General features: G+C 44.8%; 1 protein-coding gene across 1 annotated transcript; it reads left to right on the forward strand.

Annotated features, from left to right (window-relative positions):
* Positions 1–13,369: 13,369 nt before the first annotated feature.
* On the forward strand, positions 13,370–16,255 carry LOC121291229 (zinc finger protein 227-like). The gene is made up of 2 exons (XM_041212308.1): positions 13,370–13,648; positions 13,733–16,255. The coding sequence occupies exons 1-2, from the start codon at positions 13,370–13,372 to the stop codon at positions 14,471–14,473; spliced, it is 1,020 nt and encodes a 339-aa protein (XP_041068242.1). The 3' UTR covers positions 14,474–16,255.
* Positions 16,256–16,722: the final 467 nt, after the last annotated feature.

Genomic DNA, 16,722 nt, shown 5'->3' on the forward strand with positions numbered 1-16,722 from the left:
GCAGAATCAGTTGATGGAGACAAAAGATGCATTAGAAGGAAAAATCATGGAACTTTTCAAATTGCAAATGGGTAACTCAACACCCGAACTGAACCAAGTTAATATTTCACCAGAGAGAAAATTGGCCGATGTGAAATCAGAATGAAGGATGAGACAAAACCCTGTGGCAAACACAAAAAAAAGGCAGAAATCAAAGCTGAAAAGCCAGTTGGATATGTGTCCAGAACCTTTTTTTACAGCCGAGAAAGGTTACTCGCAAATTGAAAGAGATGGTCTTTAACTTTGTCGGTATACAGGTACAGTTTTATGCTCCGTCTGGCTGTGCATATAGCAAATGCAGATGCCCTCAATCATCTCTCCCTTTGCCCGACAGTATTATACATGTTCCAGTACCTCAAGAGGTAATACTTGCATTAAATTTCCTGGACTCCTGACCAGAATGCACGGGGCAGTTAAAGAATTGGACAAATCGGGATCCAATTTTAGCAAGAGTCAGTGAACAAGTGTTAAAAGGATGGTCAAATGCACAAGTTGCTGAAGAATTGTAACCTTTCTTTCTACCGAGTGATCCGAACTGAGTTGTCAAGATGGTGTCTTATTATGGGGAGCAAGAGTCATCAGCCCTGTGCAAGGAAGAGAAATATTATTAGAAGAATTTCATAGTGCACATCCTGGTATTGAGAAAATGAAGATGCTTGCGCGAAGTTATATCTGGTGACCAGTTATAGACAGTGACATAGAAAAAATTGTGAAACACTGTCTCTATTGTCAGCAACAGCAGAAGTTTCCAGTTTCAGCTCCACTGCATCCGTGAGAGTGGCCTGGTCGATCCTGGGTTAGACTACATATTGACTACGTAAGTCCATTTCTAGATATCATGTTTCTCATGATTATCGATGCACATTCCAAATGGATGGATGTGTTTGAAGTGAGATCACCTACTTCGTCTGCAACCATTGAAAAACTGCGACAGAGTTTCATTGTTCATGGTTTACCTGAAGTTATTGTGTCAGACAATGGTATGGCTATCACTAGCACTGAATTCCAGAGATTCGTGAACCTAAATGGGATCAAACACATCAGAACAGCACAGTACCATCCTCATCTAATGGTTTAGCAGAGTGGTACAAACCTTTAAAACAGGCATGAAGAAACTATCAGAGGGAACATTAGGGACACGAATTTCAAGATTCCTGTTCAGCTATCGCACAACTCCTCGTGTGATCACTGATTTAACACCATCAGAATTGTTAACGAAGCGCTGACTTGGTATGAGATTGAGTCTAGTATTCCCTAATTTAGAGGAGAAGGTGGAGAGGAACCAAGAGAATCAGAAAGTAACTCATGACGTTCACAGTAAAGGGCGAGAGTTTACTGTGGAAGAGACTGTTTTTGTACAAAATTTTTTAACTGGACCAAGAGGGAGTCCTTGCTACAATCGTCTCTGAAACCATTATCTTATCAGGTAGAAATGGAAAACAGGAATGGTTGGAAATATGTGGATCATCTCAGAAGTGGAAAAACTCTCCAACAACCAGTTAATCCACCTGAAATCGAAGTCGAAACTTTGACACCTGAGGTATCAGATCAACAAAGAATTGACATACCTGATGTCTCTGCCGAAGTAAATAATTCTGAACTCTCAGTGTCTGGGGATGTCCCTGAAGGAGCAGTTCCTGTGCAAGTCGATCCAAAAGAACTTCTGGTTGTAGAGTTGTGTCCCCTACCCGAATCTGAAAACCTCCTCAAAGACTAAATTTTTAATGCCATGAACTGTATATAATTGTATATAATATGTATAAGATGTTTTGTAAATAAGAGGACAAAACAAAAGTAAAGAGGGAGGAATGTAATGATTGTGTTAAACCAATTCTTAATGTTATGGGGGTGATGTGACTGTATAGGCCATTCAGCCCTAAGCACGGGGAATCTTAGGGGTGGAGCTTTTTAGCCTGTGTTTTGGAACAAGCATGTAGCTTCATCTGACATCTGTTAATAAAGTTTACTGTTAATAAAGTGTGTTGGGGAGTGACTGTGACTTGAGATTGACTCCAGGGTGACCAAATCTGAGAAAATCAAATAAGGGTCATTTAGGCCATGGAACCTGGGGAATCGGCGGGGGGGGGGGACAGAAACAGTGAGAGCGGGAGGGGGTGGTGAGCGAGGGGTAATAGTGCTGGTGAGACTGGGGGTTGCTCTTTGACAAAAGGAAGAGCCGCCCAACATCCAACCTACTTTCTGATGAAAGGTCATCTTGAGCTGAAATGTTAACTCTCTTTCAGTATGGGATATGTAGCCTCAGATGAATTTGACAGCAGATCAGAAAAGGAAGTGAACAATGTTGCCTGTTATCCACACTCTCCCTCCTTCTCTCTTTCTTGCCCTGAGAGGCCTCCTTCTCCCCCCCGAGTCCTCCCTCTCCTTCCTCAGTATCTCGTTCTGTTCCTCCCTCTCTCTCTCTCTCTCCCCCTTTCCAAATACCTTCCCCCCACCTCTATCCCCTACCCCCCCCAACTCTCTTTCTCTCTCTAAATCTTTTACCTTTGTTTAATAGGAGGGTTGTTGTAACTGGGAGAGAGGTAGGGCTGGGCAGGGGTCTGGTTATTTATCTATAATCTCTGAAACATCAAGCTCAGTGCATCCTCACTGGCCACTGCCAGAAACAACCCCTCCCCCCTCAATAAAAACACACAACTCGAAAAGGATTTTAACAAAGGAGGAGAGGGAGTTGGAGGAAATTATGTTTCCTTTTCCTGTTTTACAGAAGGATTGCACCGTGCTACACCAGAGAATACAGAGAGGATAGACACCGCAGACAGATCCTGACTATCACCCAAGGAACAACTGCACAACTGTGGGAAGACATCCAGTCCCTTCACAGCATTGCTCAACACAGAGAAGGTTGGGCAGTGAAACCATCATCTGGAAATCGGTCGGGTCAGGGGAGCTTTGACAGATCATCAGACAGATCTGTGGAACCTTACATCAGAACCAACCTTTCCGAAGGTTCGGCTGTGGGCGATCGGTCAGGGTGAGGCTGGGAACAAGTGTGAGTGGGCTCCAAGTGCCTCTGTTGTACCACATGTAACACAAGGGCAGCTTCATGGAAGAGAAACCCTTCAAGTGTGAGGTTTGTGACAAATCCTTCACAAACTCATCGAACCTCCTGGTATATCAGAGGATCCAAGCAGGGGAGAAACCCTTCAAGTGTGAGGTTTGCGTTAAAGCTTTTGTGACATCGACAAGCCTCCTGAGACACCAAAGTATTCACACAGGGGAGAAGCCATTCAGGTGTGAGGTTTGTGAGAAGGCTTTCACCCACTCCTCTGATCTCCTGGGGCACCGGAGGATCCAAACAGGTGAGAACCCCTTCAAGTGTGAGGTGTGTGAGCGAGCCTTCAGATGGTCATCAAATCTTGTGCAACACCGACACATTCACACTGGGGAGAGACCATTCAAGTGTGAAGTGTGTAACAAGAACTTTGCACAATCATCAGTCCTGGTGGATCACCGGTGCATTCACACCAGTGAGAAACCATTCATATGTGAGGTATGCACCAAATCATTCTCACACTTATCAACCCTCCATGTACACCGGTGCATGCACACCAATGGGAAACCATTCATATGTGAGATGTGCATTCTTGCACTCATCTCACTTTTGCATTCACCAATGCATTCACACTGGGGAGAAACCATTCAGTTGTGAGGTGTGTAACAAAGCCTTCACAAACTCATCGACACTTCTGATGCACCAGAAGATCCAAACAGGGGAGAAACCCTTCAGGTGTGAGGTTTGTGAGAAGGCTTTCAGCCACTCCTCTGCTCTCCTGATGAAGCAGAGGATCCACACATGGGAGAAACCCTTCAGGTGTGAGCTGTGTAACCGAGCCTTCACATATTCATCGACGCTTGTGAAGTACCAATGTATCCACACAGGGCAGAAGCCGTTCATTTGTGATGTGTGTAATGAAGGCTTTGCGTGATCATCAGGCGTGGTGAATCACTGGCGTGTTCACACAGGGGAGAAACCATACATGTGCAAGATGTGTGACAAATTATTCTCACAGTCATTGACCCTTCACGAATACCAATGTATTCACACAGGGGAGATGTGCATGTGAGGTGTGCAACAAATCATTGTTGCACTCATCTCACTTTCACATAGACCAACACATTCACACAGGGGAGAAACCATTCATGTGCGAGGCGTGACAAATCCTTCTCTTGGTCATTGACCCTCCACAGGCACCAATTCATTCACACAGGGAAAACAACGTTCAAATGTAAAGTGTGTGACAAACTCATCAAAGCTCCTGCTGTATCAGAGGATCCACATGGGGGAGTAATCCTTCAAGTGTCAGATTGGAATAAAGTTTTTCTGAACAAAACTCCTGGGATACCAACAGATCCACACAGGTGAGAAACCATTCAGGTGTGAGGTGTGTGGCAAGGCTTTCACCCTGTCAGTGTATCTCCTAGTCCATCAATGCACTCACACAGGGGAGAAACCCAATTGGTGTTGGTTCTGTAATAAAGCCTTCATTCAGTTTTTGGACCTTCTGGAACATCAACGAGGTTGAACACCATCGGGGCCACAGGCTTTTTTGTTTTTCATCTGTTTGATTGTTTGTTGCAGCTCTCCCATCGATGGTGACTCACCCATGGATTCTACCACAGGCACTGGGGGACAGACTGGAGGGTATCAGCTTCCATTGTAGATTCATGGTTGAGGAGTTGTTCAAAATGTTCTTTTCAGTGTTAATAGATGGCATTGTCATCCTTAAGAAGAGAAACACCATCCTGTGAATGAAGGGGATTTTGTCCACTTGACCTCAGTCTGCAAGTGGCCCTGGTAACTTGGAAAAAGATTGACATGTCATGATGATCAGCATATTGTTGGAGCTTTTAGGCTTTCTCTTCCCATCACATGTCCTTTATCTTCTGGATTTGACTTTGATCCCACTGTTTGGCAATTCAGTTGGATGTGTGAAGATTTTCCAAATTGGACGTGAGCTGCACCTGGAATTCTTCTCTTCAGTCAGGCTGTTTTAGGGCCGAGACATTGATCTACTTCCTCTTGGCCTTTTGGGCCTTGTGATGTCTTGGCACTGGGTGGATGTTCATCACCAATCGAACAAGTCGATGATCTGTCCAGCAGGCATCAGACCCCCACATGGATTGAGTGAAACAGATATCACTTCGAACTCAGACTTGGCCTTAGACCTTCCAGAGGAACCTCCAACATGGTCTTTGCTGCCAGACAAATCCAAAAAGACATTGAGCACAACACCAGGAACCCTTCATTACATCATCGACGTGATCAAAGCATTTGACTCAGTAAATCGCGAGGCTCTGTGGATTGTGCTCCAATGATTTGGATGTTCAAAATACTTCATCACAATCCTGCAATTGTTTCAAGATGATATGACTGCAACTGTCTTGAGTGAGAGATCTAAAACAGAAACCTTCGAAATCCAGACTGGTGTCAAGTAAGGCTGTGTGATAGCCCCCATTCTATTTACAATCTACCTGACAGTGATTATTCACCTCATCAAAGATCAACTGCCCTCAGGTGTTAGTATTAAATACCATCTAGATGGGAAACTCATTTACCTCAGTTGCCTCCATGCCAAAACTAAACTGACCACTATAGATACACATGATGTACAGTTTGCAGATGACTGCAGTGTCGTTGTCCACTCTGTAACAAATTTACAAACCTCTCTCAATCTCTTCAATTCTGCATCTGTTTGTATGATGGAAATGAGCTCCATCCTGTGTCACTGAAGTCCAGTGTCATTTCTGACGATCGGAATTTGAGCCAGATCTCAGGAGTGGTTAATGGGGTAGAACTGGACCCTGCTTTAGTTGGTGATGTGAATTATAGACAGATCCTTTTCGGGTGACGGGTGTTTAACTAATACAATGGGGAATCTTTGTACTGTTCTGTCTGGGAGGACTACTATCCTGAGTATGGTGAGGGAGTAAGAGTAAGTCTCTACAGACCTGAGTTCCCTCAGCCCATCATACCTCGATGTAATAACGGTGTGATATGTTCATCCTGTACTCTTCCAAGATTCATTTCATGTTCTGGGAAAGATCTTGAGTGATTTTCAAATACTTTGTTATTTTAGTTAACTCAAAGTTTGGTGTAAGCCGAATATGTTGTTATAGTTTGTCTGCTGTTTTATCCATCTTCTGTATATAATTAAAGCACACAATACATTTTTTTCTGAGCTTAACTCTAGCTACCTGATTTGTCAGCATGGTGTGTTCCTATTCACTGAAACACTCAGGAGCCGACAGTAAGAGTCCTGTACACAACATATTGGCGAATGTCACTGTGGGCTGGTATACTTTCTCCATCAATGGGGTTTATAATTTCCAGCTCACAGGAGGGAAATATTTCCCTGAAGAAGAAAGGCTTGCATTTATGTATCAACTTTCACAAACCCGCGTTGTCTAAAAACACTTAGATCTAAGTTCTTTGTTAGACAAGGGAGTCAAGAGTTATGGGGGGTAGATACGAAAGTGGTGCTGAGACCATAACCAGATCAACCATGATCTTTTCGAATGGGGGAGCGGGCTCGAGGGGCTGATTGGCCTTCCCCTCATCCTAAATCCTATGTTCCTAGAGAATTATGACGACAATCATCGTTACCTTATTTTCTCAATAATATTGCATGGAGTTTCTGATTTGTTTTTTCATTTATTGTAGAATTTAAAATGGTGAATTTCTCTCTATCCCTCTCATCTTTATCATACTGGATGAACAGAGAGAAAGGTGGAGGATAAAGGAAGAGAAAGGGAGATACGGGATGTGGGGATAACAAAATGAAAGTGGAATGACAGGAAGAGGAGACAGAGGAGGAGAAGGAAAGAGGAGCAAAGGAGAAGATGTTTGGAGGAGAGTAAATGACTTCACAGAGTAAATGACTTCAGTAAATTTAATACAACACTCAAGGGGCAGCAGCAGAGGTCATTGGAGTTTTATGGAATAGCTGCTTCCCCAAGGTGCTGGGAGTGATTGATAACACTCACATGGCATTGAAGGTCATCTGAGGAGACTCACAGAGCTACCTGAACAGAAAGCAATCCCTCTCCATGTAGTGTGTAATGTCTGCCTGAGAATACTCCATGTGAACGTCACTCACACTGGATCATCCCACAATGCTTTCATTGTCGGGAACTCAGACATCACACCCGTTTTCGGCGAAGGGGACTGACCTGATGGCCGGCTGATTAGGGACAAGATCCATCCCTTCCTTCCGGGGCTGATGCCACCATTTCATGCACCACACACTGAGGAGGAGTGTTGTTTACTGAAGCCCATATCTCTCTGAGGCAACTCACAGACAGAAGCTGGTGGGATGTTGAAGAACTGTTTCAAGTATTGGCAACAGGGATGGATCACAGTATTCCCCAGAGAGAGAGAATGGTCACATTCATCATCATGTACTGCACACTGAACAATATCACTCTCAAACAAGGTCCGGACTGGGTCAGTCCAGGAGAGGAACCAGGACAGGTGAATGGACAGGGCCATCCCAGGAGGGGTGAATGGACTGGGACATCCTGGGAGAGGCGAATGGACTGGGACATCCTGGGAGAGGAACAGGATGAGGTGAATGTTGAACCCAGAAATTGGAGCTGAGGGGAGCTGAACCTCCGCAGGAGGTGACCCCTGGACAGGGCAGGGCTGTCAGATATCATCTCATGGGGCATCTACTCAGGTATTGAGCCTCAACTCACTCCTGAGTTACAGTAACTCCCCAAACCACTGAGTCACTCCCCAAGCACTGGGTCAGTTTCTTCTGTCCCCCTTTCTTGTGCCCCTCTCTCCTGTGCCCCTCCCTCCTGTGTCCCTCTCTCCTGTGCATGTGCTGATCCCACCACTGCGCTGCCTTGAATGCTGTGGGTCTTTCTCTTCTGATCTGCTGTCAAACACACCGAGGCTTCACATCCCACACTAATGCTGTCAGCTTGAAAGCTTCCGAGGATGAAGAATGCTATTCCCACACGAGAAATCTTTGTCAAACGTTTACAGGGAGAACTGAGATAGCAGCTGAAATAAGTGAGGTTTTATTCAGATGGGACAATGACAAGTTTAAATCCCCACCTGATCTGCTGCTTAAAGTCGCCTCCATTTCACCGGTCAGTTTCCCAAACTTCAGGAAACTCATGTTACTCCAGAAATATTTGGATTGGCTGTGAGAGACGTCAATCAGAGAGCCCACCCTCTCTGTCCATTCTCTCCTCTTCCTCTTCCACAACTGGTTCACTTCCTGTAGGGACTGAAAACCAAGTGAGGAGATGGTGAGTGAAGGAACAGAATTTATAATAATTACATCACATAATATCTACACTAATGTTCAGGGAGTCTGACTATCCTGTGGGGAATTAGGTGTGGAAATGCCCCTTAGGCTGTGTGAGAAGATCCAGCTGAGAGAGCTGTTTACTGGGTGCTTTGTGCTGAACTGTTTGACTGGAGCTGTGTGTTGGATATTAAGTGTGTTTATTGGAAGCATTTCCCTTCTGATTTACAGGCTGAGTTTTGTTGATGGGTCATTACTGAGTATGAGAAGGTGAGGTGTAATTATCTGGGAGGTACAGAGTGTCTGAGGATTCTTACTGATTTCCTATTGTTGAGTTCTGTGTGTGTGTTGGGAGCTGGTTATTATCCTGTGGGCTGTGAATGGTCAGTTCTGTCTGTGTGTTGTGATCTGGATGTTTTCTGTCTTTTCAAATCCCTCCAAGACCTCCCACCACCCTTTCTCTGAATTTTGGAGAGGGTACAGAAGAGATTTACTGGAATGGTTCCAGGATTGAGGGATTACAGTTATGTGGATAGACCAGAGAAGCTGGGATTGTTTCCCTTCGAGCAGAGAAGGCTAAGATGAGATTTGTTATAGATGTTTAAAATTATTAAGGGTTCAGACAGAGAAAATAAAGAGAAACTGTTTCCATTGGCAGAAGGGTCAATAACTAGAGATCACAGATAAAAGATGATTGGCAAAAGAATCCAAAGTAACTTGGGGAAAAAAAAAATTGCACAAGGTATGGTTGGGATTTGGAATGTACTGTCTGATAGGGCGGTGGATGCAGATTCAATAATAACCTGCACTAGGTTCAAACCTGAACACGAAGGTATACCCAGTGCTGCTCCTGACATGTCTATCTACTGGTTTGAAAATAATCATGGATTGAGGGCTGTGCTGGGATGTGAGATTGTGGTGGAATATAATCCTGCTGCTGCTGATGGCTCACTGCACCTCATGGTTAACCAGTTTTGGGATCTGTCCTTAGTCTACATCCCTGGTGATGATTAACATGGTGAAACACTTATTCATCAGTTGGGAGGGGAGCGGCAGTTTTCCTTGAACTTGTTTGACCTGAAGCCATGAGACTCCATGGAGTCAATATTGAGACTTCCCCCCCCCTGCCAGTGGGATGGGACATACCCAGGGATGGTGATGGAGGAGTCTGGGATGTTTCCAGATTGATACAATTCAGTGAGTATCACTGCCACTTGACCAGTCTGTGGGGCAGCTCTCCTCACTTGGGTACTTGTCCTCAGACCTTGGTAAGAGAGACTTTACAGATTTCACTGGGCTGAGATCACCTTAATCTTATTCTGACATAATGCCAGGATTGTCCTGATCTATCTGATTTTCCTCTTATTATTGGACTTTGTAGTGATTGTTTATCATTGTTTGCTGGGCCACTTCAGAGGGCGGTTCAGAGTCAACCATGTTGTGTGGGACTGGAGTCACATGTTGACCAGACCAGGCAGTTGTAGCAGGTTCCCTTCCTTAAAGGACAATATTTGGGTTTTTAGGATAATCTAAAAGTTTTCATGTTTTTACTTTGATATTATGCCACAAATTTCAAAATTTATTGAATTTAGCTTCATGACATGGAGTGGTTGAGGTGAATAGCGTAGATGCCTTTAAGCCTTTAAGCACATGAGGGAGAAAGGAACAGAAGGATATGCTGATAGGGTGAAATGAAGAGGGGTGAGAGGAGGCTTGTGTGAAGCATAAACACCAGCATGAACCAAATGGCCTGTTTCTGCACTGTAATTCCATGTATGTTATTTTCTGTGGTTGGATTTGAACTCTCAATCCAGCACCAGAGCAATTTCGCTGTCATACCTGGAGACACATTTATTGAAATGTCTTTTAATGTCTTTTTTAAAGATTTTACCTTAAGGCCTCGGCCTTTCCTGAAAGCCTGGGCTTGGATTTGATAATTTTGTCCAGTGCTGTGGCTGATAACTGAATTTGGGATGTGCAGTTTGAGCGAGTGCAGTGTATCTAATTTCCCAGGATAAACCAGAACCCTTCAATCAACTACACTGAAGCAATATTTTCCTTAGCTTCTCGCACTTCCTGCCCAGTGTGTTTTTCTTCAAATAATTTTGGAAAACAAGAGGAGAAATTTCAAAATCTCCATTGAATTAACATTTCTCCTGAGTGTTTTTTATATTAAACACATACTCTAAGGGTAAAACTGGTCTTCACCAGCACGACTCAAGCTCATAGTGAATTGATAGCTCGTTCAACACACCTCCATGTATACCATCACATTCACATAGGCGAGAAACCATTCAGGTGCCAGGTGAATTATAGACCAGTCAGCCTGACGTCAGTAGTGGGGAAAATTCTAGAGTCCATTACAAAAGATTTGATAGCTGAGCACATGGAAAACAGAATCGGACAGAGTCAGCATGGATTTACGAAAGGGAAATCATGCTTGACAAACCTACCGGAATTTTTCGAGGATGTAACTAGTAGCCAGTGAATTTGGTTTATTTGGATAAAAGCAAAAAACTGCGGATGCTGGAAATCCAAAATAAAAATACCTGGAAACACTCAGCAGGCCTGACAACATCTGCAGAGAGGAACACAATTTTAGATCACGAACTCTCTCCTCCATCCCCACCCCATTTCCGATCCCCCTTTTTTCCAATAATTTATATAAATTTTTCTTTTCCCACCTATTTCCATTATTTTTAAATGTATTTCCATTCATTGTTTTATCTCTACCTTTTAGCCTATTTCGATCCCTTCCCCCCACCCCACCCCCACTAGGGCTATCTGTACCTTGCTCGTCCTGCCTCCTACCTTTAATGTCACCTATTAGCACATTCCTTAGATAATATCACCACCTTCAACACCTCTTTGTCCTTTTGTTTATGACATCTTTTGGCTATCTCCACCTATCACTGGCCCTTTGTCCAGCTCTACCTGTCCCACCCCCCATTAAACCAGTTTATATTTCACCTCTTTTCTATTTTCCCTTAGTTCTGTTGAAGAGTCATACGGACTCGAAACGTTAACTGTGTTTCTCTCCGCAGATGCTGTCAGACCTGCTGAGTTTTTCCAGGTATTTTTATTTTTGTTTTGGTTTACTTGGACTTTCAGAAGGCTTTCGACAAAGTCCCACATAAGAGACTGGCGTGTAAAATTAAAGCGCATGGGATTGGGGGTAGTGTATTGTGATGGATAGAAAACTGGTTGGCAGACAGGAAACAAAGAGTAGGAATAAACGGGTCTTTTTCCAAATGGCAGGCAGTGACTAGTGGGGTACTGCAGGGATCGGTGCTGGGACCCCAGCTATTCTCAATATATTTTAATGATTTAGATGAGGGAACTAAATGTAATATCTCCAAATTTGCAGATGACATAAAGCTGGTTGGTAGGGTGAGTTGTGAGGAGGATGCAGAGATGCTTCAGTGTGATTTGGACAAGCCGAGTGAGTGGGCAAGTGCATGGCAGATGCAGCATAATGTGGATAAATGTGAGGTTATCTACTTTGGTAACAAAAACAAGAAGGCAGATTATTATCTGAATGGTTATAAATTGAGAGAGGGGAATGTGCAATAAGACCTGGGTGTCCTCGTACACCAGTTGCTAAAGGTAAGCATGCAGGTGCAGCAGGCAGGCGGTAAAGAAGTCAAATGGCATGTTGGCCTTCATAGCCAGAGGATTGGAGTACAGGAACAGGGATGCCTTGCTGCAATTATACAGGGCCTTGGTGAGACCACACCTGGAATATTGTGTGCAGTTTTGGTCTCCTTATCTGAGGAAGGATGTTCTTGCTATAGAGGGAGTGCAGCGAAGGTTTACCAGACTGATTCCTGGGATGGCAGGACTGACATGTGAGGAGAGATTGAGTCGGTTAGGATTATATTTGCTGGAGTTCAGAAGAATGAGGGGGGATCTCATAGAAACCTATAAAATTCTATCAGGGCTAGACAGGGTAGATGCAGGAAGGATATTCCCAATGGTGGGGAGTCCAGAACCAGGGGTCACAGTCTGAGGATACAGGGTAGGCCATTTAGGACTGAGATCAAGATGAATTTCTTCACCCATGGAGTGGTGAGCCTGTGGAATTCACTACCACAGAAAGTAGTTGAGGCCAAAACATTGTATATTTTGTTCAAGAAGGAGTTGGGGCGAAAGGGATCAAAGGATATGGGGAGAAAGCGGGAGCAGGCAATTGAGTTGGATGATCAGCCATGATCATAATGAATGGTGGAGCAGGCTCGAAGGGCAGAATAGCCTACCCCTGCTCCTAGTTTCTGTGTTTCTATGAGGTGTGTGACAAATCATTCCATTGCCCTCACGGTGCCTGGGAAGATGGGGGTCTGGGCGGAGGAAAGAAAGTAGCCACATTGTCTGCTCCTGATCACTATCCAGTGTCCCTGCTGGAAACAGAGGGTGTGTGACAGTCAAGTGAAGAAAAAGAAAGGACTTGCATCTGATCCCCCACACAGGGGAATAGCAGACTGGCACTCACTGTGGAACAGTCTCTAACTGAGGAGTCAGCACCTTCAGCAAAGGAGGAGAGGGAGTTGGAGGAAATCATGTTTCCTTTTCCTGTTTTACAGAATGATTGCACCGTACTACACCAGAGAATACAGAGAGGATAAACACCGCAGATAGATCCTGACCATCACCCAAGGAACAACTGCACAACTGTGGGAAGATATCCAGTCCCTTCACAGCATTGCTCAACACAGAGAAGGTTGGGCAGTGAAACCATCATCTGGAAATCGGTCAGGTCAGGGAAACTTTGACATATCATCAGATCTGAAACTGGTCAGTGGTGTCGAATCTTCCATCAGAACCAATCTTTCCGAAGGTTCGGCTGTGGGTGATTAGTCAGGGTGAGGCTGGGAAGAAGTGTAAGTGGCTCCAAGTGTGGTGAGAGCTTCAATCATTCATCGAGCCTCATGAATCACTGACTCATTCCTACAGGTGAGAGGCTGTTCAAGTGTGAGGGCGGCTGCAGAGGCTCAAAAGATCTCCTGATACACAAGGCGCATCTGTTGAGTCACGTGTAACACAAGGGCAACTTAATGGAAGAGAAACTATTCAAGTGTGCGGTGTGCAAACAAACCTTTCCTCAGTCATGGTTGCTCAGGAAACACCAACGCATCCACACTGGGGAGAAACTGTTTAAGTGTGAGGAGTGTAACAAGGACTTTTCACAATCATCAGACCTGCTGACACATTGGCGTGTTCACACCAGGGAGAAACCTTTCACGTGTGAGGTGTGCACCAAATCATTCTCGTGCTCATCAAACCTCCGTGAACACCAACGGATTCACACAGGGCAGAAACCATTCACATGCGAGGTGTGCGACAAGTCATTCTCGTGCTCTTCGAACCTCCGCACACACCAACGTATTCACACAGGGGAGAAACCATTCACATGTAAGGTGTGTGACAAATCATTCTCGAATTCATCACACCTCCGCACACACCAGCGCATTCACACAGGGGAGAAACCTTTCACGTGCAAGGTGTGTGATAAATCATTCTCACAGTTACCGAACCTCCTCACTCACCAACGCATTCACACTGGGGAGAAACAATTGATGTGTGAATTATGCAACAAATCATTCTCGAATTCATCACATCTCCGTGTACACCATCGCATTCACACAGGCGAGAAACCGTTCAGGTGCGAGGTGTGTGATAAATCATTCTCTCAGTCATCATCCCTCCACAAGCACCAACACATTCACACAGGAGAGAAACCTTTCATATGCGAGGTGTGTGACAAATCATTTCCGCAGTTATCGTACCTTCATGCACACCAGTGTGTGCACATAGGGGAGAAATCGTTCAGATGTGAGGTGTGCAACAAAGCCTTCAGACAGCCATCAAACCTCCTGGCCCATAAGAGGGTCCACACTGGGGAGAAACCCTTCAAGTGTGAGGTTTGCAATAAAACTTTTCTGAGATCTTCCACCCTCCTGAGACACCAGAGGATTCACACAGGGGAGAGACCCTTCAGGTGTGTAGTTTGTGAGAAGGCTTTCATCCACTCCTTCGAGCTCCTGAGGCACCAGAGGATTCACACAGGAGAAAAATTCTACAAATGTGAGTTATGTGGCAAAGATTTTACAAATTCATTGAGCCTCCAGATCCATCAGAGAGCCCACACAGGGAAGTAACGCTTCGAGTGTGAGATTTATAATAAAGTTCTCCTGATCTCTTTGAACCCGCTCGAACGGTGCCGAATTCACGGAGGAGAGAAACCATTGAGGTATGAGATGTGTGACAAGGCTTTCACACAGTCAATGTATCTCCTGATCCATCAACACTCACACAGGGGAGATACCCTATCAGTGTGAGTTGTGTAATGAAGCCCTCACACAGTTGTCAGACCTCCTGGGACATCAGTGAACCCACATGGGAGACAAACCCTTCCAGTGTGACGTATGACAGGATTGTTTCACCTACTCCTCCTCTCTCACCATACACCAACGTCTCCACACAGACTTGGAGCTGGGTCACCTGCTTCCATTACACTGAGAGTTGTCTGTGTTGTTTACCCTCCAGTGCTCACACAGGGGAGCTGTCGTTCCAAAGCACTGTCTGTCTCAGCAGTGTCTGTCTCAAACCTCTCCCACCATCTGTCCAATTGTTTCAAGAAGACCAATTTAACCTTTGACCAGTTCACTGAACATCACCAAATGAAGACATCAATATGTATAGAAATTCCTGTTTATGCACAGATGTCACTGTGTCTCTGGGAGGATTTCCTCAGCCACAGGAAGTAGCTGATCCAGGAGAATGTGTCAGGATTCTCCCTGCTCTGGACAAGAGGGAAATATCTCAATAGTTTCCATAGTGTGATTTATCTCCCTTCTGGAAGATAGTTACAATTGTCACATTCCTGTAGTCGGAGGGAATTCCTTTTCCTCCCAAATCCGGAGGATGAGTTTATGGAGTCTTGATGTGAGCAGAAGTCCACCAGCTTTGAAGGCCTCAGCTGGAACCATCGGGGCCACAGGCTTTGTGGTTTTTCATCTGTTTGGTTGTTTGTTGCAGCTCTCCCATCGATGGGGACTCACCCATGGATTCTACCACAGGCACTGGGGGATAGACTGGAGGGTATCAGCTGTCACTGTGGATTCATGGTTGAGAAGTTGGTCACAATTTTCTTTCCAGAGTTAACAGATGGCATTGTCATCCTTAAGAAGAGAAACCTCAGCCTGTGAATGGAGGGGATTTTGTCCATTTGACCTCGGTCTAGAGATCACCCTGGTGATTTCAAAAAAGATTCACATGTCGTGATAATCAGATTGTTGGATCTCTTGGGCTTTCTCTTCCCACCACAGGTCCGTTATCTTCCAGAATTTTCTTCAGGCGTCAGCCTTGAGCTGTTGAAATGCTGCCTTCCTGAGTTGTGCCAGGCAATGAAGGCTGGTTGTTTTTGTTCCAGGAGGTCACATATTTGAGTGTCATGTTTGTTGAGCCAGTCCTGGTGACGACGATGATGCTCGAACCCAATCGTCTGGACACAGGAGTTTAGTACAGCTGACTTTATTTGATCCCACTGTTCATGAATTGAGTTGGAAGTGTGAAGACTTTCCAAATTGGTCATGAGCTGCACCTGGAATTCCTCTCTTCGGTCGGGCTGTTTTAGGGCTGAGACATTGATCTTCTTCCCTTTGGACGTTTGGGCCTTGTGATGTCTTGGTGCTGGGTGGATGTTCATCACCAATCGAACAAGTCAATGATCTGTCCAGCAGGCATCAGGCCCCCACATGGATTGAGTGATACAGACATCACGGAGAACTTTGAGTTGGCTTTAGACCTTCCAGAGGAACCTCCAACATGGTCTTTGTTACCAGAGAAATTTGAGAAAAATATGAAGAGCACCAGGGACTCTTCATTACATTCATCAATGTGACCAAAGCATTTGACCCAGTAAATCACGAGGCTCTGTGGATTGTGCTCCAGTGATTCTGATGTTCAAGAAACTTGGTGTCAGTATTAAATACCATCTAGGTGGGAAACTCATTTACCTCGGTCACCTCCGTGCCAAAACTAAACTGACCATCAAAGATACATATGATCCACAGTTTGCAGATGAGTGCAGTGTCATTGTCCACTCTGCAACAGATTTGCAAACCTCTCTCAATCTCTTCAGTTCTGCATGTGTTTGTATGATGAAAACGAGCTCCATCCTGTGTCACCAAAGTTCGGTGTCATTTCTGACCATTGGAATTGGGAGCCAGACTAAAGCACAGGGATTTTAAAGAAACTTCTGTCTGTAGTATTCTGAGAGAGTTTCCCCTGATGTGAGTGTGTATGTGTTAGTAAAGTGAGCGAGCTCTCAGGAGTGGGTATGGGGTAGAATCAGACCCTGCTTTAGTTGGTGATGTGAATTATAGACAGATACAGACATACATAG

Source organism: Carcharodon carcharias, chromosome 19, assembly GCF_017639515.1.
Source record: "Carcharodon carcharias isolate sCarCar2 chromosome 19, sCarCar2.pri, whole genome shotgun sequence".
NCBI classification, from domain to species: domain Eukaryota; kingdom Metazoa; phylum Chordata; class Chondrichthyes; order Lamniformes; family Lamnidae; genus Carcharodon; species Carcharodon carcharias.

Bases quoted from the DNA above. Each gene is read 5' to 3' on its own strand.
- LOC121291229 (XM_041212308.1), top strand. From the start codon at position 13,370: ATGGAAGAGAAACTATTCAAGTGTGCGGTGTGCAAACAAACCTTTCCT. The intron at 13,649-13,732 runs GTGTGCGACAAG...TTCACATGTAAG, and splicing joins AGAAACCATTCACATGCGAG to GTGTGTGACAAATCATTCTC.